Source organism: Rutidosis leptorrhynchoides, chromosome 1, assembly GCF_046630445.1.
Source record: "Rutidosis leptorrhynchoides isolate AG116_Rl617_1_P2 chromosome 1, CSIRO_AGI_Rlap_v1, whole genome shotgun sequence".
NCBI classification, from domain to species: domain Eukaryota; kingdom Viridiplantae; phylum Streptophyta; class Magnoliopsida; order Asterales; family Asteraceae; genus Rutidosis; species Rutidosis leptorrhynchoides.
The window spans coordinates 577882255-577907647 of NC_092333.1; the positions used below are offsets into that span (position 1 = coordinate 577882255).

General features: G+C 37.0%; 1 protein-coding gene across 1 annotated transcript; it reads right to left on the minus strand.

The window, feature by feature from the left end:
• Window positions 1-15839: 15839 nt before the first annotated feature.
• On the minus strand, window positions 15840-16517 carry LOC139845456 (uncharacterized). Its single transcript, XM_071835713.1, has one exon. It carries the CDS (start codon window positions 16515-16517, stop codon window positions 15840-15842), a length of 678 nt encoding a protein of 225 aa, XP_071691814.1.
• Between the last annotated feature and the right edge of the window lie 8876 nt (window positions 16518-25393).

The following is a 25393-nucleotide window of genomic DNA, read 5'->3' on the forward strand; positions in this document are numbered from 1 at the left end:
GATTTCATATTTCCATTTCTCATAAACATACGTCCCATGCATAGAGACAAAAATATCATTCATATGAATTAAACACCTGGTAATCGACATCCACAATATGCATATAAGAATATCCCCATCATTCCGGGATCCTCCTTCGGACCTGATATAAATTTCGAAGTACTAAAGCATCCGGTACTTTGGATGGGGCTTGTTGGGCCCGATAGATCTATCTTTAGGATTCGCGTCAATTAGGGTGTCTGTTCCCTAATTCTTAGATTACCAGACTTAATAAAAAGGGGCATATTCGATTTCGATAATTCAACCATATAATGTAGTTTCGATTACTTGTGTCTATTTCGTAAAACATTTATAAAAGCATCGCATGTATTCTCAGTCCCAAAAATATATATTGCAAAAGCATTTAAAAAGGGAGTAATGAAACTCACCTAATGTATTTTGTAGTAAAAATACATATGACGACACTGAACAAATGTAGGGTTGGGCCTCGGATTTACGAACCTATATCATTTGTATATTTATTAATATGCATAATTGTAATCGAATAATATATATATATATATATATATATATATATATATATATATATATATATATATATATATATATATATATATATATATATATATATATATACATTTATTAGTCATATACTTTTCATATTAATAATATATATGTTTCATATATTTATTTTGTTATATAAAATATTACTTTCCATTATGTTATATGTATTAAATGTATTTTTATATATGTATATATCATTTATTTGTTAGAAGTAGTAATTTTAGTAATACTACGATAAAAAATGATAATAATCATAATACTTAGTATTACTAAATAAGGTATTATTGTTAATAATTAAATTAATGATATTAATAATGATATTTATAATAATAATTGTAAAATATAAATTTTTCGGTTAATAATGATTATCATAATGATTTTAGTAATTACATATTAATAACACTTATTATAATATAAATAATCATACTTCTAATGGTAATAATAATAATACTGATCATGATACTTATAATGATAATTGTATTACTAATAATAATTACAATACTCGAAAAAATACTAATAATAATGTTATCGTTTATAAAATGATACAAATATTAATTTTTAATGATAATAATATTAATGATAATAATAATAATCATAACCCTAATAATGATATTAATACTATATTGATAATAATAATATTAATGATACTTACACTAATGATAATAATCACAAAATGATAAATTAATAATAATAATAATAATAGCACTAGTAATACTTATAATAATAATACTATTAATAATTGTTACAATTTGTAACACCGGCCAATTTTTTTTTTTAATACACAGCGGAAGACTTTATTAACAAACACAATATAAGTCACGTCATTACGTTTAATCTTACACAACGGTGTTACGTTATCACAAAACATTATTTATACAAAAGTCCACATCAGAGTTGGGTTGTCAAACATGTCTTCTGCAACAGCACCCATCCCGACTAGCAGTACCTAAACCTGCAAAAGGGGGAAACATGTGGGGGATTAGCGCACCGCTAAGTGAATGAAATCTATCTAACAGATATAGCTTAAGCCACACACAAGCTATATACTAACAACAACACTTGCTAACTACCAACTAGCATACAATAAGACAATACGAGGATCGGCGGCTTGTACGAGCACACGACTCTCAGCTGATCGGGCCTGAGTCTACCGATAGTCCCTGCTACTCAATTAACAGTATAGTTATCCAGATGCAGGGGATGCATCATTTACACTATACTCCACAATTAGTAGCCTATGGACCCAACCTCCCCTAGGCACGGTTGACCTCATACGGACTCTAACCTCTCCCAGGCACGGTCTCGAGTCCCCAGTCTCCCTAGGCCCGACTGGTGCCATTCACACAGTGTACACATAATTCACATACAACATCAGGCAAACGGTATTATTCTATCATGGCAATTCCTACACTATGCATGGTAAAAGAGTCAACCACAGTAGCATGATATGCTACTTAAACTCTATCCGTAGATAGACCCACTCACCAATTACCAGCAACTGCTCAGTTATTATTTCTGACTCTCCTTGTTAGAATCACAACAACATAAGGAACGATTTGACACCAAAATCAAGCTTTAATTCGAGATCAAATGATTTAGGGTTGTTTGAAGGAGGTGAAGTTAGGTGAGAGTGAGTGAGAGGAAGGTTCAGGAGCAATTGAGAGGAAATTAGCTGGTCTCACACTTAATTTGGGGTTAAAACCTCATACCCCACAACACACGGGTATTTACCAGTTATCTGATATCTTTCGCACAAGATTAGGTAACCCAAACGAGGTCCAAATAAAATAAACAAACCTGTTCTGGGACCCTTGTCACAAACTGGTCACAACACAATTATATTAAAATACTAATAAAATAATTAAAATAAAAAGCACTTAAGACTAAGCACAAACCCTAAAGGCAAAAATAGACAACTTACAACTAGCCCGGGTTTCAGTCTGTTACAAATCCACCCCCCTTAAGGAGATTCCGTCCTCGGAATCTGGTCTTGGTCAAACAAATAAGGATAGCGGTTTCTCATCAACTCTTCCGTTTCCCACGTAAGATTAGAACCCAAACTGTGTTTCCACTCGATCAATACCATCGGTATCTCTTTATTTATCAACTTAGTCACCTTTAGGTCAACTACACGGACTGGCTCTTCCACCAATTTCTTATTCAAATCGACCCTTAAATCTTCTAAAGGAAGAAGTTGTGTTTCATCATCGACTTTACACTTTCGAAGATAACACACGTTAAATGTATTATGAATACCGGCTAACTCTGGCGGAAGATCTAGCACCACAGTCTGATCATTCAACACTTCACTGATCAGAAATGGACCAATAAATCTCGGTGCTAACTTACCACGTTTACCGAATCTGATAACCCCTTTCCACGGCGAAACTTTCAGATACACTCGTTCACCCACACTAAAAGTTACCGGACGTCTACGCGGATCAGCATACATTTTCTGCCTATCTCTAGCGGCTTTCAACTTTTCTCTCACAATTGCAACTTTTTCAGCTGTCATTTGAACAATTTCGGGACCTGCAAACTGCTTCTCCCCGGCTTCTAACCAACAAGTCGGAGTTCTGCAACGACGATCGTACAACATTTCATAGGGCGGCATTCCTATACTCGAATGATATGAATTATTATACGCGAATTCGACCAACGGTAAATGTGTATCCCACGAACCACCGTATTCTAACACAAAAGCCCTTAACATATCCTCCAAAGTCTGTATCGTTCTTTCACTCTGACCATCTGTCTGAGGATGATAAGCTGTACTTAAATTCACACGTGTACCCAAATTTTGTTGAAGACTGTTCCAAAAATTCGACACAAATCTGGAATCTCTGTCTGAAACGATCGATAACGGCACACCATGTCGACTAACTATTTCTTTCACATACAAATCGGCTAACTCACTTAACGAAGCTGTCTCACGAGTAGCAAGAAAATGAGCACTTTTAGTTAGACGATCCACTATTACCCAAATCATATCATGTCGTTTCTGAGTTCGAGGTAATTTGGTCACAAAATCCATCGTTATATGTTCCCATTTCCACTCTGGAATCTGTAACTGACGTAGCGAACCATAAGGTTTCTGATGTTCTGCCTTCACTTGAGCACAAATATGACACTTTTCGACATATCGAGCGATATCTGTTTTCATTGTCGGCCACCAATACACTGTTTTCAAATCATGATACATCTTATTACTACCCGGATGTACTGTCAGTCTGGATTTGTGAGCTTCCGTCATGATTAAATCCCTCAAATCTCCAAGCTTAGGCACCCAAACACGATTGTTTAAGGTCTTTAGTCCACGTGAGTCATCAATTAAGTCCACTTTTCGTTTGGTCATTTGTTCAGATTTAATATGTTCGTCCTCTAAAGCACAGGCCTGAACGGTTCTTAAGCTGTTAATCAAATCTGAAGTTATATTCAAACGAAGGAATTTCACATTTTCACTTGACTTTTTATGACTTAGCGCATCTGCAACCACATTTGCCTTACCCGGATGATATTTAATTTCACAATCATAATCTTTGATCAACTCTTGCCACCGTCTCTGACGCATATTCAATTCTTTCTGTGAGAAGATATATTGCAAACTCTTATGATCTGTACAAATAACACAATGAGTTCCATACAAATAATATCTCCACAGTTTCAAAGCAAACACTACTCAGCCATTTCAAGATCATGCACTGGATAATTCTTCTCATGAACTTTCAACTGTCGCGAGGCGTAGGCGATTACTTTATCTCTTTGCATTAATACACAACCCAACCCAGCATATGATGCATCACAGTATACCACGAAGTTGTCTGAACCTTCTGGTAAAGCTAACACTGGTGCCTGACACAGTAGCTGTTTCAAAATCTGAAAAGCCTTTTCCTGTTCATCAGTCCATCGAAAGGCTACATCTTTACGAGTCAACTTAGTCAATGGACCCGCTATTTTAGAGAAATCTTTGATAAACCTGCGATAATAACCAGCCAATCCCAGAAAACTCTTAGTCTCAGTCAGAGTCCTCGGAGAATTCCAATTCATTACCGCTTCTATCTTTGTCGGATCAACTTTTATACCCTCGGTACAAATCACATGACCCAAAAACTGCACTTCACGTAACCAAAATTCACACTTTGAAAATTTTGCAAATAGTTGCTCACGTTTTAACAAGTTCAAAACCAACCTCAGATGTTCAGCATGTTCACTCTCTGTTTTCGAATACACCAATATGTCATCAATAAACACAATCACAAACTTATCTAAGAATGGACGACACACTCTATTCATTAGATCCATGAAGACTGCTGGCGCATTCGTCAACCCAAAAGGCATTACAAGAAATTCATAATGACCATACCTAGTTCTAAACGCTGTTTTCAATATATCTGATTCAGCAACACGAACCTGATGATATCCGGATCGTAAGTCTATCTTAGAAAAGAATGAAGCACCCTGTAACTGATCGAACAAATCATCTATTCGAGGTAACGGATATTTATTCTTCACAGTTCTTTTGTTCAATTCACGATAATCAATACACATACGCATTGACCCATCTTTCTTTTTAACAAACAATACCGGAGCACCCCACGGTGAAGAACTCGGTCGGATAAACCCACGATCTAATAGTTCTTGAATCTGTGACATCATTTCACGGATTTCAGACGGCGCTAATCGGTATGGAGCTTTTGCAACCGGAGTTGTTCCAGGAACCAATTCAATCTTATATTCAACTTCCCTTACCGGCGGCAGACCTGGTAACTCATCTGGGAACACATCGGGAAATTCTGATACTATCGGAATATCGGCCACTGTTTTCTTTTCTTTCTTCGCATCAATCACATATGCAAGAAATGATTCACAACCCTTTGCCATCGACTTTTTCGCTTTCATCATGGTTATCAACAGAAAATTATACCCTCCCCGCTCCCCTCGGGCCACAACACGGGTTCCATCGGTCGAACGAAAGGTAATCATTTTCCTATCACACTTAATATTAGCCCTAAGCGAGCTCAACCAATCCATTCCTAGTACTACATCAAAGCTAGGAATAGGTAACACTAAACAAGTCACCGGGAAAGACTTCCCTTCGATCTCTATACAAACCCCAGTCACATAGGTTGTGACAGGTGTGGTCTTACCATCAGCTACTTCTACACTAACCGGCTTGGGTAACACAGTAGCTGGTAAATTCAACTTAGCACAGAAATCTAGGGACATAAAACACCTATTGGCACCACAATCAAACAATACGCGAGCAGGTATTGAGTTGATTAGAAACATACCGGTGATTACTTCGTCAGTTGCCACGGCATTCTCAACCGACATCTGAAAAGCTCTAGCCTCTACTGTTGGAGGGTTCTTCCTCTTTTGCCCACTCGAGGCAGTTGACCCTCCGGCTGATGCTGAACGCGCCCCTGACCCTGCCCCGAAACTACCACTCTTCGATGGACAACTAACTGCACGATGCCCTGGTTTATGACAACTCCAACACACACTATTCGGATACGGACATGCTGAAGACTCATGCCCAACCACACCACACTTTAAGCACCTTCTTGTAGCCTCAGAACACTGACCACTGTGAGAAGATCGGCACGTGTGACACCAATTCCCTTTACCTGATCCAGATCCAGTACTACTCTGACCACTTTTACCCTTCGATTTAAACCCACTAGACTTCTTAAATTTAGATCCTGATTGACCAGATACTTGTCCACCTTGTTGTAGCACATTACCAAACATTCTGTTTCTGGCAGCCTGAACATCACTTTCTACCATCTTAGCCATCACAACAGCTTGAGACAATGATGTAGCTGTTCTAACAAAAGTTCTGTACTCAGGCAGAATGATATTAACAAAATGCTGGATACGAGATGCTTCGTCTGGCACCCATTGTTGTACAAACCTCAGTTTATCCATAAACTTCTCTACTACCTCATCGATCGTCATTTGAGGTGTCATCTTCATTTCAAGAAACTCAGTCTTGATTCGGTTCATATCAAATGGATTACAATATTGTTCACACACCTTCCCATGAAACTGCTCCCATGTGATCATACTCACTTGCTCTTTTGGTATACTAGAAATCAAAGAATCCCACCAAATCATAGCCCTACCTTTCAACAGTCTACTAGCATATGTTACCTTCAGCTCGGGTTCACACTGACACGCTTCAAATACCCTTTCAACTTCTCGCAACCAATTGAGAGTTACAGTCGGATCAGTACTTCCAGAGAACTCAGAGGGTTTGCAATCACGGAAGTTCTTATAAGTACACTTTTTGGGTGGTTGCATGTAAGGTTGTTGAAACATTTGCATTTGGTACGGGTTCATCATCATGGGATTTTGGTAAGTAAAAGTGTTTTGCGGTGGCATATAATATTGGTTAGGTATTTGATTCTGAAACTGGTTCTGGTGCACATTAGGTATTGTTTGGGATTGCGCGGTTGGGAATCCAGGTGGTGTATCTTCATTTCCAGAATGCCTTGCCAATTCAAGCTCATTAATTTTGTCCTCAGCCTCTTTTAGCTTACTTTCTAATTGAAGGATGTAACTACTCTGATCATCATCAGACTCAACACCCTCTTCTGGTGCTCTGAATGTTCCAGGGTTAGATGGGCCAGTTGTGTTTCTATCAGCCATACCTGTGCTGCAAAACAGCTTACACAAAAGCTTAGTGGATAACAGTTAGTTCAATCACAACTAACACACGTATATCCTATTTTCACTTAGCCCCCACTCCCACAGACATGTTTGACTTGCCTCAGGGTTTAGGAACAAAATACGCGCACGTATTTGCCGCCAAACCATGCTCTGATACCAACTTGTAACACCGGCCAATTTTTTTTTTAATACACAGCGGAAGACTTTATTAACAAACACAATATAAGTCACGTCATTACGTTTAATCTTACACAACGGTGTTACGTTATCACAAAACATTATTTATACAAAAGTCCACATCAGAGTTGGGTTGTCAAACATGTCTTCTGCAACAGCACCCATCCCGACTAGCAGTACCTAAACCTGCAAAAGGGGGAAACATGTGGGGGATTAGCGCACCGCTAAGTGAATGAAATCTATCTAACAGATATAGCTTAAGCCACACACAAGCTATATACTAACAACAACACTTGCTAACTACCAACTAGCATACAATAAGACAATACGAGGATCGGCGGCTTGTACGAGCACACGACTCCCAGCTGATCGGGCCTGAGTCTACCGATAGTCCCTGCTACTCAATTAACAGTATAGTTATCCAGATGCAGGGGATGCATCATTCACACTATACTCCACAATTAGTAGCCTATGGACCCAACCTCCCCTAGGCACGGTTGACCTCATACGGACTCTAACCTCTCCCAGGCACGGTCTCGAGTCCCCAGTCTCCCTAGGCCCGACTGGTGCCATTCACACAGTGTACACATAATTCACATACAACATCAGGCAAACGGTATTATTCTATCATGGCAATTCCTACACTATGCATGGTAAAAGAGTCAACCACAGTAGCATGATATGCTACTTAAACTCTATCCGTAGATAGACCCACTCACCAATTACCAGCAACTGCTCAGTTATTATTTCTGAGCTTCCTCCTTGTCCTTTTCTCCTTGTTAGAATCACAACAACATAAGGAACGATTTGACACCAAAATCAAGCTTTAATTCGAGATCAAATGATTTAGGGTTGTTTGAAGGAGGTGAAGTTAGGTGAGAGTGAGTGAGAGGAAGGTTCAGGAGCAATTGAGAGGAAATTAGCTGGTCTCACACTTAATTTGGGGTTAAAACCTCATACCCCACAACACACGGGTATTTACCAGTTATCTGATATCTTTCGCACAAGATTAGGTAACCCAAACGAGGTCCAAATAAAATAAACAAACCTGTTCTGGGACCCTTGTCACAAACTGGTCACAACACAATTATATTAAAATACTAATAAAATAATTAAAATAAAAAGCACTTAAGACTAAGCACAAACCCTAAAGGAAAAAATAGACAACTTACAACTAGCCCGGGTTTCAGTCTGTTACACAATTCTTATAACTACGATATTAATATAAATTATTACAAGTCTTATAATAACAATTATAATAATATCAACAATAATAATAATTATGATAATAGCAATAATAATCATGATAATAATAACTATAATCATAATAATAATAAATATAAGTAAAAGTGTATACCATTTAAAAGTTTTTCTAAAAAAACGTCCTGGACCTGGCTCGAACTCGTGACCTCCCGCTATACCGAAAACACCCATCACCACTCCTCCATTCCTGCTTCTCTGAAATCATTCTATCCTAATTTAACTTAAACCCATTTTTGTTTCTGTTTCCTGTTTTCTCTCCTTCTTCTTCTTTAAAAAACTCAATCGACATAAATCTTCCACAAATTACTAACAGCGAATACTAGGTTGTCTTAATCTTGAAAATTAAATATAAAATACATATAATGAATCTCTTTTGTTTAAAAACAAATAAAAAAAATTAAAATTCAAAAAAGCCTGCTGTATCAGTGACTGTTATAACAAAGAAAAAAATGATTTTGTTTTGTGGGCGGTTTTAGTCAAAAGTTATAAAACGAATTATGTTTCAAATCGATCCTAGGAACGTTTGGAATCTTCAATTGAACTTTATCTATAACAGACGGCTCGAATTTAGATCAAGAACAATGGTTGACTTTTTAATTTTAAAAGTTTGACTTCAAAATTGGAATTCGATAGAATGAATTAGGATTCGAAACTTTACAGGTAGTTTATATAAACGATTCCTAACAACTTTGTGTTAATAGATTTTGAAAATTCGTTCGAACTAGAATTATGATTAAAAAGTTGTTCATACAGAGGTACGAGCTTCAGAAAAAAAATATAAAATTTAATAGGACTTACAATTAGGAATTTGTTGTGATTGATGATTGAAAGTAGGATGAATTCATTTGATAACAGGTATTGTTTGATTTATAAAAAAAAGATGTGGGATTCGACAATGTTTTCACAGACGAACAGAAAAAGCATGAAGATAGATAACAGATAAAGGTTCAATGATTATCGTGTATATATATATCAGTTATGTACCTATCTGTATAATATATATAATATATATTAATAATTAATATTTTGATAACAATAATACAATTAATAATAATAATAATAATAATAATTTATAAAACTGATTTTTATCTGATTTAAAAAAAAAAACTGATATATAAATATAATTTAATTATTAATGATATGACCTAACTTTTTATTAATTATCAAAGTACTAGTAAATAATAATAACAATATTGATAAAAAAAATGATAATTTGATAATATGATAATTTTATCAATAACAATAATGATAAATATGATAATACTAATAATAATAATAATATAGTATATTATATGTATCAAATCTATTATTAATAATAAAAAATGAAAGTATTAATAATTTTAATATATTATTTATATTCAAACTTGTAATCTAATATAATACCATTTATTATATGTAAGATTATGTTATATGATGACATTTACTGAACAGTTAAAATTTATATATTCTATATATGTATTTAATAGAAATAATATTTAGTTTCATAATAACGTATATTGAATATTTAATATTTACATAATCCTATAATAGTATGTAATTGTGTTTGCATATTAATTACATGTAAATATGAATACATTAATAATGTTTTATATACATAACCATTATATATCCAATTACTATATTATATTATTTCGTAATAGAATTATATATTAAAAGTTTCAACACATAATATCTATATCTCTTATATATATGTATAATACAATATATATATATATAATGATAGTTATATATGGAAATCATATATATATATATATATATATATATATATATATATATATATATAAGCTCATTTTAAATTAAACTTAGTTATTTTTGTATCTTATTTTATATATATTTAATTCAAATGTTAAAATTCTATTTTATAATTTTAAATTATTATATATATACATATATATATTTATACATATTCATTTGCAACTATGGTTCGTGAATCGTCGGAGATGGTCAAAGTCAAATGCATTCATGGTAATAGTTCAAACATTATGAGACTCAGTTTAATAGACTTTGCTTATCGTGTCGAAATCATATAAGATTAAGTTTAAATTTGGTCGGAAATTCCCGGGTCATCACAATTCGATACACCCATTTACTTTGCAACGCCCTTTTATCATGAGGTAACTTCACTAGTGACCAAGTTTTATTCTTCTCAAGTGACCCCATCTCTTCTTTCATGGCAAGCTCCCATTGTATGGATTCTTTTGTCTTCCTTGCCTCAAAGTAACTTTCGGGTTCACCATTCTCGGTATAGAGCAAGTAGTTTGCTGATGGAGAATACCTAAGATTAGGTTTGGGCACTCTAGTCGAGCGTCTTAGTGTAGGAGTAACCGAAATGGTTGGACCGGTGTCATTTGTATCCTCCTCATCACTAGAACTCGCACTATGTTCGGAATCATCACCGCTTTCCGAACCATCTCCATCATTAGCATTTCCCGACACCTCACCGTCATTCGCCAATTCATTGTTTCCCAAACTCCCACTAGAACCTGCAAGATCATCAATAGAAACATCATCAAAAGTAACATGACTCGGTTTAGGACTCCCCGTTTCCGGTTTGCCATAGACCGGATCTTCATCAAAAGTAACATCGCGAGAACGAATTACTTTTCTAGCCTCGTTTTCCCAACAACGATAACCCATTTCATCCGACCCGTAACCTATGAAAGTACACTTCTTTGACTTAGATTCAAGCTTGTCTCTATCCGCATCTTTGGTCTTCACATAAGCATTACACCCAAAGATCCTAAGGTGATTATAACTCACCTTCTTACCTTGCCATTCTTCCTCGGGAATTCGGAAACCCAACGGTGTTGAGGGTCCCCTGTTTATCAAATAAGCCACCGTATTAACCGCATCTGCCCAAAACATCTTAGGCAAACCAACATGTAGTCTCATACTCTTAGCCCTTTCATTTAAAGTACGATTCATACGTTCGGCGACCTCATTGTGTTGCGGTGTCTCCGGTACCGTTTTCCACATTCTAATACTGAGCTTTGCACAATGGTCTTTAAACTCAAGACTACCATATTCCCCTCCATTATCCGACTTCAAGCACTTGACTTTCAAATTAGTCTCATTTTCTACCATAGCTTTCCACTTCACAAATGTATTAAATACATCAGATTTAGCTTTAAGAAAATAAACCCATACCTTTCGAGTGGAGTCGTCAATGAAGGTGATATAATAGCGAGAACCTCCATGTGATTCTACATTCGTTGGACCAAATACATCCGTATGAACAAGCTCCAATTTCTCCAACTTAGGAGCATTTCTCAATTTCCCAAAAGTCACCTTCTTTTGCTTCCCATATATACATGGTTCGCAAAATCCAAGTTCTACCTTTTTCAAATCTGGAATTCTCCCACTCGAAACAAGCATCTTCATACCCTTCTCACTCATATACCCGAGTCTTCGGTGCCATAGAGTTGATTCGGACTCAACATTAACCGTAGCAACCACCGTGTCTTCATCAAACACTTCACCAAATATAAAGAGTTCCCCTTTTATGTCCACGAGCCATGATACAACTACCCTTAACCACCTTCCATTGGTAGTTTTCAAAAGTAACCGCGTTACCTTCATCATCTAATTGACCAACCGAAATAAGTTTCCTTTTTAATTTAGGAATGTACCTTACATTTTTCAAGGTCCAATTAGAGCCAAGAGTAGTCTTCCATACAACATCTCCAATGCCCTCTATATTGAGTTGATTGTCGTCCGCCAATCTCACCTTGCCTTGATATGAACGAAAATTCTTCATCATGCTTTTGACATGAGTAGCATGAAACGAAGCTCCCGAATCCAAAATCCAAGACTCCATAGAATTTTCAACACTACATAAAAGTGCATCATCACTTTCTTCCTCGGTCAAGTTCACACCTTTCGCCGGACCATTTTTACAATTCCTTTAAAAGTGTCCTTTTTGATTGCAACCCCAACAAACAGCTTCACTTCTATCTTTCGATGGATACCTCTTCTTAGACTTCTTTCTACCCTTCTTCTCACCGCGATCAAATTTCCTACCACGGTTGTCGGTACTTAACAAAGAACCGGATTTCGATTCCCCCGAGTTTCTCCTACGAGTATCTTCACCAAGAATCAAATCCCTTATTCCTTCAAACGCTAGCTTAGTAGTTCTCGTAGATCTACTAACTGCGGTAACCGTACCCGACCAACTTTTTGGTAATGATGAAAGCAAGATTAGTACCTTTAACTCATCATCAAACACAATATCTACCGATGCTAACCTCGATATGATGTTGTTGAACTCGTTGATATGATCCGTTGCACTCGTACCTTCCTTCATCTTCGTATTGAACAATTGTCGCATGAGTAAAACCTTATTAGAAGCGGTAGGTTTCTCATACATGTTAGAGAGTGCTTTCAAGCAAGCAAACGTCGTCTTCTCATTCACAACGTTGTATGCAACGTTCTTAGCAAGTGAAAGACGAATTGAACCCAAAGCTTGATGATCCAAAAGCGTCCAATCGGCATCGCTCATGCTTTCGGGCTTGGTCTCTAACAGAGGTTGATGTAGCTTCTTTTGATACAAGTAATCATCAATTTGCATCTTCCAAAAGCCAAAGTCTCACCCATCGAATCGGTCGATTCTAAACTTTCCGTCTTCCGCCATCGTTCCCTTAACGAAACCTTGTGCTCTGATACCAGTTGTAAGGATATTAGGACCCAAAACAACGCAAGTGATTCAACAAGATCACTCATCGATAGTAATTCTACAAGATTACTAACCCACTTAATGAACGAAAGATTATAAATGCAAGAAATGTAAATCGACACAAGAGAGAACGTGGTTATATGCAATCGTTGTGATTGCTTTAGTCCACGAACCAACTAGAGAATGTATTTACTGAATATTTGTGGTGTGTTTACAATGAGTTACAAGAGGGTCTATTTATAGAATGATTTAAGGAGTAAGCTAAAAACAATTCCTTGAAGCTTCATGTGAGTTTCCTGACAGCTTCATGGAGGCTACATGTGAGTTTCCTAACAGCTTCGTGGAAGCTACATGTGAATTTCCTCACAACTTCGTGGAAGCTACATGTGATTTTCCTAACAACTTCGTAGAAGCTACATGTGAGTTTCCTAACAACTTCGTGGAAGCTTCGTGTGAGTTTCCTGAAATCTTCCCTCTAATTGTTTAAAGTTCTCCATATCCCTAACAGCTTTGTTAGTAGCTATGCGCTCACTACAAATAAATGTTCATTTTTTAACACTTCCATTATTTTTGACACTTAAGTCATGAATAATTTTGACATGTTTTTGACACCTATAAGTATCAAAAAGTTGAAAGCGTGGAAAAATATGGTCTCAAAAAATTGAAATGTCAAAAAATATGGCGTCAAAAAATTGAAGTGTCAAAAAATTTGAAGGTGTATTAACTTTTTGACACTTTTAAAGTGTCAAAAAGTTTTCTTTTTGCAATTTTAAGTGTCAAAAACATAGTAACACCTATAGGTGTCAAAAACGTGTTAAATTAATTACATTTTAAGGTGTCAAAAAATAACGTAAGTGTCAAAAAATGATTTTTTTTTTTGTAGTGACTGTGTGGTTTATAGCAAATTGAATGAAAGGTATACTTTCATCCCATGTCTTCGGATGTTTTGCATTGTACCCTCTCAAGAGATGAACAACCGTGCAATTAACCACCTGCGTTTGGCCATCGGTTTGCGGGTGGAAGGCAGTACTCCTTTTTAATTTGGTATCCATCTTATCCCACAAAGTGCACCAAAATTTACTCAGAAATCGGGAGTCTCGATCTGAGATGATTGATGTTGGTAACCCGAAGAACTTCCAGACCTGATCAAAGAACTGTTTTGCAGCCTCTTCTCCTGTAATCGTCTTTCTACATGGCATGAGCACTACCATCTTCGAAAAACGATCAACTATCACGAACAAATAGTCACTTCCCTTCTTGGTCTTGGGTAATCCGCCTATAAAATCCATAGAAATTCTTTCCCATGGACGAGAAGGAACTGAAAGTGGTGTATATGTAGGATCGATTTAGGTCCACCAACATGCCATGCATATAAGCTCATGAGTTCTACATTACTCTAAAACTAATTGGTGATAGAGGGAGGTTCCCCTAAGCTTTCTATACAAGCATTTATTTCTTTCTCATTTCTATGTGGGACACACTCTAACCGATTAGCTCCAACAATCACCCCCTTTCTGGTTTGTTCATGAACTGGTATCATATAACGTGGCTTTTTACCCCGGACCCATTTATTTACATCTCGACTTTTCTCGAACACTTGACCTCTTCCCCAGGTCACGTCTAAAGTCACCCCGATTTAAACCGACGCTGCCACAATGATTACACCCGTGCTACCCGCTCTGATACCATTTGTAGGATCGATTTAGGTCCACCAACATGCCATGCATATAAGCTCATGAGTTCCACATTACTCTAAAACCAATTGGTGATAGAGGGAGATTCCCCTAAGCTTTCTATACAAGCATTTATTTCTTTCTCATTTCTATGTGGGACACACTCTAACCGATTAGCTCCAACAATCACCTCCTTAATCGGTTTGTTCATGCACTGGTATCATATAACGTGGCTTTTTACCCCGGACCCGAAGAGATGGAGTGTTGGATCTGTCCCTTAAAGACTCAAGTATAAATTATAAATTATATATAATGAATAGATAAATACTAATACGAGAAAAAAAGAACCAAGTTGCCTGCCTCTTTTTTGTTTTATGAATAGAATGAAACAAGATAAATATATAACCAAAACTTAACCACACAACTTGATACGTTTTATTCTCAATAATATGGCTTTATATATAGCCAATAATTTCTTGCTCCTAAAGACATTCTTAATTGATTTGATCCACCAAATCAATACTAAATCAAAATTAAATCAACTACTAATTTAAAACATAAAAACACGGCAACATATATATTAAATAAAATAAACCGATTAAACCCAACAATCACTCCCTTAATCGGTTTATCACAATAACGCCGGCTCCTCCTCAATCAAGTTTACTTGCTTCTCCCATGTAGGACACTCGTTGTTGAAATGGCCAAATTCACCACACTTGAAACATCTAACGAGGCTTTTGTCCCGGACACGTTCATTTACATCTCGACTTTTCACGGACCCACGACCTTTCCCCCGGCCACGCCCAAAGTCTTCACTATTTTGAACCGCCATGGCCACAATGTTTACACCCGTGTGTTTTTTCTTCACTAGCTAACAACAAACCACCTTGAATGCCCTCTATTTTCTCGGTTCCTTTGATGCGCTCTTCATATGCCTTCAATCTCCCAACGGCTTCATCAAACAACATTTTATCCAACTCGAAACATTGCTCTATAGACGCCACAATTTGGAGAAAAAACATAGGCATAGAATCAAGCAATCTTTTCACCAAGTCTACAACTTTTAGCTCATATCCAAGAGTCCTTGCTTTTGATGCTAAACCGGTCAATTTTGTAACAAAATCATCAACCGTTTCTCCCTCCTTCATGCGCAAACTTTCAAGCTCCCTTTTTAAAGTTGCAACCCGAGCCGATCTCACCCGATCCACCCCCAAGTAACGCGTTTTTAGACCATCCCACACTTGTTTTGGATCAGTATAACTCGCCATTTGCAACACCATCTCTTCGGGTATTGCTTGAAACAAGAAAGCAAGTGCTTGCTTTGATTTCTTTGGATCCGGCTCCACACCTGTTTTTGGTTCCATCGCTTCCCATATTCCATAAGCATCCATAATCGCCATCACTTTGACCGCCCATACCTGATAGTTTGTTGGGGTCAAAACTGGAACTTGATATGACATGGAGCTTCCTTCCTTAGCTTGTACCAACGCCATTTTTTTAGACAGCTTCAACTTTTACGATCAACTTTGTTCCAAGAAACACTTCACACCACCCAAGAAAACAAACCCTGGCCACGGGCTATACCGATTTCTTGTCCCCGGTTTAGTTTCTTTTGACGAACAACACGATCTAGTTGAAGCTGCACCTAGCTTTGATACCAAGTGTTGGATCAGTCCCTTAAAGACTCAAGTATAAATTATAAATTATATATAATGAATAGATAAAGACTAATATGAGAAAAAAAGAACCAAGTTGTCTGCCTCTTTTTTGTTTTACGAATAGAATGAAACAAGATAAATATATAACCAAAACTTAACCACACAACTTTATACGTTTTATTCTCAATAATATGGCTTTATATATAGCCAATAATTTCTTGCTCCTAAAGACATTCTTAATTGATTTGATCTACCAAATCTATACTAAATCAAAATTAAATCAACTACTAATTTAAAACATAAAAACACGGCAACATATATATTAAATAAAATAAACCGATTAACCCAACAGTATATAGTCCCACTTTTCGATTAGAAGGCTTCGACGTGCTGCACATTACACAACCGAGGATAAACTGAGTGACATCCTGGTTCATCCGTGGCCAGAAGACGTATCTCTGAAGATGGTGAAGTGGTTTAGAAATGGCGAAATGCCCAGCCACTCTAGAGGTGTGTGCCTCGCGCATCCACCTTATAAGCTCGCTGCTAGTCGGGACACAAAGTAATGCCCCCTTATATAACAACTTACCCTTCCAAGTATACCCTGCCAACTTATTGTGTTCAACATCAGTAACGACTTTGGCGAAGTCTGGATCATATTTATAAGCAGCTTCATAGTCTTCGTGAATGGTAGGTTGGACCTGCAACAACGTGGACAAACAGAAAAGTGTGATCAGTGGACGTGATAGCATATCGGCCAACTTGTTGTGCACTCCCTTCTTGTATTTTATAACCAAGTTGAATTTTTGCAAATAAGTCATCCATTTCATATGACGAGCTTGTTGTAACTTTTCTTGACTTTGGAGATATTGGAGTGGTTGATGATCAGTATGAATTATTGTTTCTTTTCCCAGCAAATAGCAACGCCAATGCTTCACTGCTTGGTGCAATGCCAGCAACTCTTTGTCATACGTCGAATAGTTCTTTTGTGCTCCTTGGAACATCTCTGAATGATAAGCAAGTGGACGTCCATCTTGAAGCAAAACAGCCCCCATTGCATAGTCTGATGCGTCCGTCTCAAGTTCGAATGGACGATGTAAATTTGGCAAAGCAAGAACCAGAGCTTCACTGATCTTCCTTTTTAATAAAAGGAACGCCTCGTCATGCTTCCCACAATAAAACCAAGATAAATTAATTGGGATTTAGCAAACTCACACTTCTTCCCATTGAGGTGGAGCTGATGTTTCTTTAGTACATCAAAGACCTGCTGTAAATGAACCATGTACACTAGTATATCATCAAGATATACCACCACAAATATATCTAGAAATGGAAGAAGAATATCGTCCATAAAGCGCATAAACGTGGCTGGTGCATTACAGAACCCGAAAGGCATAACTAGCCACTCGTACAAACCTTGTCGAGTTTTAAAAGCGGTCTTCCATGTATCCTCCTCTCGCACCTGCACTTGGTAGTAACCTGACTTCAGGATCAGTTTAGTAAATTCCTCGGCATGTTTTAATCGATCCAAGAGGTTGTCAATCCGGGGTAACGGATAACGGTTCTTGACCGTAATTTTGTTGAGGGCCCGGTAGTCGATGCACATCCTCCACCCTCCATCTTTCTTTGGGACTAAAATCACCCCGGAACCGCATGGTGAACTACTAGGCTTGATCACTCCCATGTTCACTAACTCGCCAACCTGCCTTTTAACCTCATCATTTTCTGTCACTGAATTATGATACATTCCAATGTTGGGAAGTGTAGAATCGGCTATGAGTTGGATCTCGTGTTTCACAACCCAATCAGGTGGTAAACTGATCCCATCATCAAAAAGGAAGGAGTACCATTCAACAAGCTCATTAATTTGGTTAGTACCACTATTACAAGAAAGGGATAATGAGGATACCTTGCTGTCACTCTTGCAAGGTCGTAACAATAACAGAACAAAGCTTTTAGAGGCATTAACAAGTCTCCTAATTTTCCCTGCTGCAACCAGTTCAACTACTTGTGAGGCCTTGTGATTTCGAATGATGAATGATTTTCCATATTTCTCAAGTCGATATTTCTGTTCTCGCCAGTAGTAAATAGCGTTTCTTTCCTACAAGTACGGACTCCCGAAAATTACTTGGAAAATATCTAAGGGTACTACCTCACAAGTAATTTCATCTACATATTGCTTGGTTATGGCGAAACAAAATTTGCATTGTAATGTTACATGAGTGTCTGTGCCTTGTTGTATCCAACCAAGTGTGTAAGGTCGTGGGTGAGGAGTGGTCGCCAACCCGAACTGTTGTACCAAAGAAGCCGATATTAAATTTTTCTGACTCCTGGTATCTATGATCGCCTCGATCAGCTGCTGTTTAACTTGAATTCGTAGTGTGAACAATTCTTCTTTCTCATCTGAAGCATTCTGATAATCAATCCTTGCTCTTGCGACTTTGTCATGAACGACAAGCTTTTGTCAACCTCCTCTACTGTTTCAAGCTCCACTGTTTCATCGGCACGTGTTGTTGCTGTTGTCTTTTTGCCTTGATCTTTTGACCACTTCTTTGGGTGTAATGATGGATTTGCCTTCCAACATTCGTCTTTTAGGTGTCCCCCAATTTTGCAGTGATCACAATATTTATCAGGTGATGACTTGTTCTTCTGTTTTTGTGAGTATTTTTTGTATGAACCGCTACTGAATCCTTTTTTTTTCCCCGATCATCTGACCTTTTTTTTTAACAGCGATTGGCATCACCCGAGGGGGAATTTAACCATTGACATACCCATTCTATTTTTCTGCTCGATGGCCATTGCAATGCTGCTAGCATTTGAAATACTTGAGATCGTATGCAATCTCAACTCGGGCTGAATGTGTCGAGACAGACCTGCTACATATTTTGTAAACGTTTCCTCGTTGTCAATGGCAATACCCAATGACATCATGAGTCTCCTAAACTCAGTCGTATATTCTTGTACTAATTGTCCGTTTTGTTGTCTCATGTTATGCCACTTCGTCCAACGATCTTGAAAATAGCCCATGGGGTAAAACTCCCGGCATAATAGCCAAGTGAATTCTCCCCATCTAACCTCCTCTTCGTCGGTCAATGTTTTGAGATAAGAATTCCACCATGCCAAGGCGTGACTCGTTAACATTAACCGCGCAAATGAAACTTTTTCTACACTCTTCAATCCGTATAGTGTAAAATAGGTCTCGAGTTGGTCAATCCAGGTGTCTAGTTTCTCGGCGTCTATGACCCCGTCGTATAAGGGAATATCAATCCTAGCCTTGACTTCGAAAGGCCTATTCGATTCCCGTTTCTTCGATGAACCAGTCCCTGTCTCCTCTTCGTCCTCCGTCTCAAATTCCACTTCGAATTTTTCTTTAACCAGAGTGTCTCGAGCCTTAGGCTTCGCCTGATTATGAATCCATAGTAGAACAGATTCTAATTGGCTAGCTTAGTGAGTCGATCTGCTTTAGCGAAAAAGTCATTTGATGATGTCGCATCTTCTCCTGCCATTGTGGATGTTGCTTTCCCTTTGGTGATGGGTTTTCGGTGCTCCTTTAACTCCAACAGTGGCTCACCGGAACTTTGATATGCAGATTTTGTATGTACCATACACAGGTAGGAACAGTGCGCTCTATCTGATACAAAATTGATTGCTTGACTGTTTGTACAATTCTTGGCGATCCTTGTTGATGAAACAAGGATATTGAGATCTGATCGCTGAATGGGTGATATAACAGGATATGATGATGAATGTATGCTTGTTGGCGATTCCCCAAAGGTAGTACGAATGTATCGTACTTTACGCCACCAAGATACGAAGGTAACTCATTGAGAGTATTGTATGTGAGTGATTATGACTTAGTGTGAATGCCATCTCCAGAGATCACTTCTCCTTTTATAGGGTTAGGCAATAGCTCTATCACCAGCTTTCTAGGTGGGATCAGTCTTCGAGGCGATCTCTGATGAGACAAAGGGGACTTTCCCTTCGGCCGACTGCAACTCCTGCTGGTTCAAGAAAGCTACCCTGCAACATTCCTCTTTTGTCATTTGGATGCTAGTGGAAGCGAGTTTGGTCAACCCGCTTACTTCTCTCCTTCAGTCCAGGTGATCTTGTGACTTTAGGAGAAGTCCTTGTCCATTGGTAACCGTGATCCCTTCGTCAACACATTCCTTTGTTACTATTGCTTCGTATAACGGAAGTGGTTTTGTACCAACTCTGAATATTGGGATTCTACTTTGGTAGCATTCTTCTTTTATCATTTGAGCGCCATTATTTAAGTTTTGAGGATATCCCGCCCTTGATTTGTATTTGACATATGTGATCTTGTGATCCAACCTTATGTCATCTATCTTCGTTAGGCGCGATATCTTTGTTAGCTTAGCTTCGTTTATCCTGATGGGAGGATACACTATCAAGCCCCCAAGTTTAATTTTATGAAGCTTTTTGACCAAGCTATGTTGAATTAAACTCAATCTGCCACTTGATTACTTGATTTGACGTCTCTGATTTCAGCAATTATTTACCTGGGTATGATTACCTTTTTACCCCTGCTAAATCGTTTTTGTTTAAATAGGATTGAAGGGTGAAAGGGTAATTTGCTGGTACGGTTACCAAAGTAACTCTGTAACTGATGGGATGGTTTCTGCTTCAGGGTAATAAAGAGTTAAACTTTAATTTTCTCTTTCATTTTTCCTTTCCTTTTTTCTTTTGCTTCAATTCATCATCCGATCATCTTCCTTAATTCTCAAAAAGGTATTGCTCCCAACTTGCTATCTTTTTTTGTTATTTTGTTATGGCTAAAGTAGGGCTTCGATCTATTTCTAGTGTTGTGACCCCCGAACGTTGTGAACACCTCTGCAAAACCCTATGTGTCAAAGGAGACGACATAATTTTGCCAGAATCCGGTAAGTTCATGCTGGATTTTCCGGCGGATTACGTCGGAATGTACACGCAATCATTTACAGAGTGTAACCTTAGGATCCCCATTTCATCGTTTTCCTTAGTGTTCTTGATTACTTCTAAGTCCATGTTTCGATTGTTCACCCTCTCGCCATCAAAAATATCCTAGCTTTTGAATATATGTGCAAAGCATATGGCGGCCAACCTTCTGTTGACTTATTTTGCTGTTTCTTTCAAACTGGTGATGCTGGAAATTGGGTTACAATTGCCAAGCGTCGTAAAAAGAGGGGTAGTGTGATTGATACTCCCATGTGTTTTGCTTCTTCCATTCCTGATGTAAGGAATTGGGAAAATTCCTTTGTTTATATCAAGAAATCTTTTTTTCTTTTCGGACAAATTTCCCAATGCTGTTGATAGCAGGTGGGCCACTGTTCCCAAGCAATATAGTGATCCTATTCCTGAGGATGCTAGAAATGATCCTCTCTACGGTAGGATTTGTCGTCATCCTATAATACCTTCAACTCTTCTAGATTCCCTTCTTTTTAAGCTCGGCATGGCACCTTCATGGGAAAGAGGCGAAGCTATTCATGTGTAATTTTGTGAGGAAAGGGTTAGGTTTTGTATGTCCTAGGTTTTATTTTTGTTTGACTTTTTTATTTTATTTTTCTGACCTTGATTGCTTTTACAGAGATATCTTTGCGAAATGTTATCAAGTCCTTTAGGGTGAAACAGATGACTGAAGCTGTCCGTGCTAGCACTGTGGTTAAGGAGCTTGGTTCTCCTTCTTGTTCTGGTTTTATGGAGGTGGACAGTAAACCGGAGAAGGTGGCTGATTCTAGTGCCCCCAAGGTTCAGCACAGCGCTAAGGTTGCTTCGGAGCACGAGCCTATTGATGATGATGCAGAGCCTGACATATCCAAGAGCATTCCTGTTAGGGCATCTAGGCGTTAGAAGGCTGCTAGGAAAATGAAAGAGGTTGTTTCTGGTTCTCCATTGAAGAAAGGTAAGTTTGCCCTTCGAGATGAAGATACCGATGACGAAGCTCCAGTTGAAGGTTCTGGCGACAATGTTCCCTTGGGTACGCTTTTTTACTAGTGTTTTTTATTTGAACTATGCTTTATACTTAAACATATCTTTGTGGCTCTGTAGGTGATATTCCTGATATTCCTTTTTTAGAAGCTTGTTTCGATGGGTTTGATGAGATGATTCCTTCTGAATTCGAAGATGCTGATATGCCACTAATGGACCGTTTTATTTCTGCGGTGTCGTTAGGTCGCAGTATGTCCTATTCGGTAGCACACAGTGTCTTCGTTTATTTATATTTTGCGGGGCCTAAATTTACTTTTACTTTCTAAGGTGTAGAAGGTGTAAGTTAACCTAGTGTCGAATTTTATGCTGATTAACGAATTGAAGATCAAGTGGATAATTGTCTTTTAGTTAAATTACCTGGATAAAAGATAGTAGTTGATTTTAGCTAAAGGTCCTAAATGCAGAAAAGTAAATAAAGTGGGAAGATATCTGGAGTATGCAGATCAGGGAAATGTTGACCAAGATATCAGTATTGGGTTAGGGAATGGTAATTATGCATATGTTAAGACTATGTTTGAATTGATGTTGATCTGGTTGGATTAGCCAATTACACAGACCTACTTATCTCTGAACTCTCGGAGTTCTCTTTGAGCAGTGAGAAGTATGTCACTTGGTCGTATAATTGAAGTGTAACAATACCTCGGAGGTTATCCTCAGTAAAGCACTAGGTTTAATAGTGAGTTAAGCTCTAATCCTAACCCTCGTTATCAGTTTAGGTAACTGAAAACTAACAACCATTTCATCATACTAATGAGATCACAACAAATCATACATTATACAGCATCACTGATAATGTAGCGTGAGGGTACGAAATAGTATTATTTTTAATACAAAATACTACAAAATATGACACAAGTTTTATTAATTTACGGATGGGATATACCTAAACCTTGCTACAACATTATAGGCAGTGTACCTAATCGTAGAGTAGTGTAGTTTTTAGTAAGTCCGGTTCGTTCCACAGGGAGCTAGTGATTACGTACTATATTTTTATAAAACTATATTTATATATATATATATATATATATATATATATATATATATATATATATATATATATATATATATATATATATATATATATATATATATATATATAAGTAGTAATATTATTATAAAAGGGGGTTTTTTACCGTTTAATGACCGGTTTGTCGATTTTATATTTTTAAGCGTAAAGATAAATGACAATAATTAAAGTGCGTAAAATAAATAAATGACGATAAATAAAATAACAATAAATAAAATTGCGATAGAATATGAAATAAAAGGATTATGCTTATTTAAACTTCCGTAATCATGATGTTTAACGTTTTGATTTTAATTAATTGTTACTCGGGTTAATTGTCATTTGTCATGGTTTATTTGATACCTATCTGGTTTTTATCCATAATAGTCCATCGGTCATAAATATAAAGTGCGAGTGTCCTCATCAAATTACCCTTATACCCGAAGTCAAATATTCCAACTAATTAAGGATTTAAACTGTGACGCAGTTATCACTTCTGTCAACAATTACACCAGTTATCACTGTATGTAATCTACCCCTGTTTTGATTAGATATGAATATTAATTTACCCACTTGATCAGTTTGAATAATCAATTACCCAACCCGAATAATTAATTAAATGATTATAATAGATTCCATATGAACGTCACTAAATAGGACAACCATAATCATTATTAATTATTAGGATAATTAATTTGAAGATAGGTTCGACAGACTCCAATGAGTTGTCACTCAATTAGACAATACCCCCCATCGATTAATAGTCAATAGTCCAATTTCCACAAGTGTCGGTCTTTTGCCCAAACCTTAATTATGGTACAAAATCCAATAACGCCGTCTTAATATTTAGTCAAACATCACGATTACTTCGGCTTAAATAAGCATAATAATAACTTAGTTACGAGACATTAATTTAAAAAGGAAGAACATAACTTACAGTGATTATTAATCGTGTAGCGTTACACGGACAGAGTTTCGACTTTAAAACCCGTAAAACATTCCTTACAATAACCCAATTATTATTAAACTTAAAATAAAATTAAAATTATAATTATAAATATATATATTACATGTAAAGAGAAAGAAAGAAGAAAAGGTGTACATAAATCGATCAAATGAATTGCCTTTTATAGGCAAATATTGAATTGAAATTTTCACTTATGACCCCTTAACTATGCTCAATTAACAACTTTTTATTATTTATTATTATGAATTATTTAAATATTATATTATATTCTTGTGCATAGTTGACTTGTACTTTCAGCTCCGTTGCGTCGAGCGTTGATAGTTGGCTCGGGTACCGGTTCCGGATTTTCGAACGTCCTTTCGTATAATTTAATATCTTGTACTTTACGTTTTGTAACTTGTACTCTTGTCATTTTTAGACTATTCTCATCAATAAATTGAACCTTTTGAATTGTATCTTGTACATTTGAGCTTTTTGGACGTTTGTGTCTTCAAATCTTCGTTTTCGCCTTTTGTCTTCGCACTTATTTATTTAAACAATTACAATGAAAATATAATACAATTACATATGAAAACCTATTATTTAGAAGGGATATTGCTATGAAATATATGTTCCTTTTTAGCCTTATCAAATATCCCCACACTTGAGCGTTGCTTGTCCTCAAGCAATACAGAACTTGAAATAAAAACATACATGAATCACTTTTTTATTCATCACACTTTGTACATTAGTGATTTTGATATGGTGGTATAA

What these genes read in the sequence shown, in the direction of transcription:
- LOC139845456 (XM_071835713.1), bottom strand. Translation starts at nt 16,517, where the DNA reads ATGGCGTTGGTACAAGCTAAGGAAGGAAGCTCCATGTCATATCAAGTT.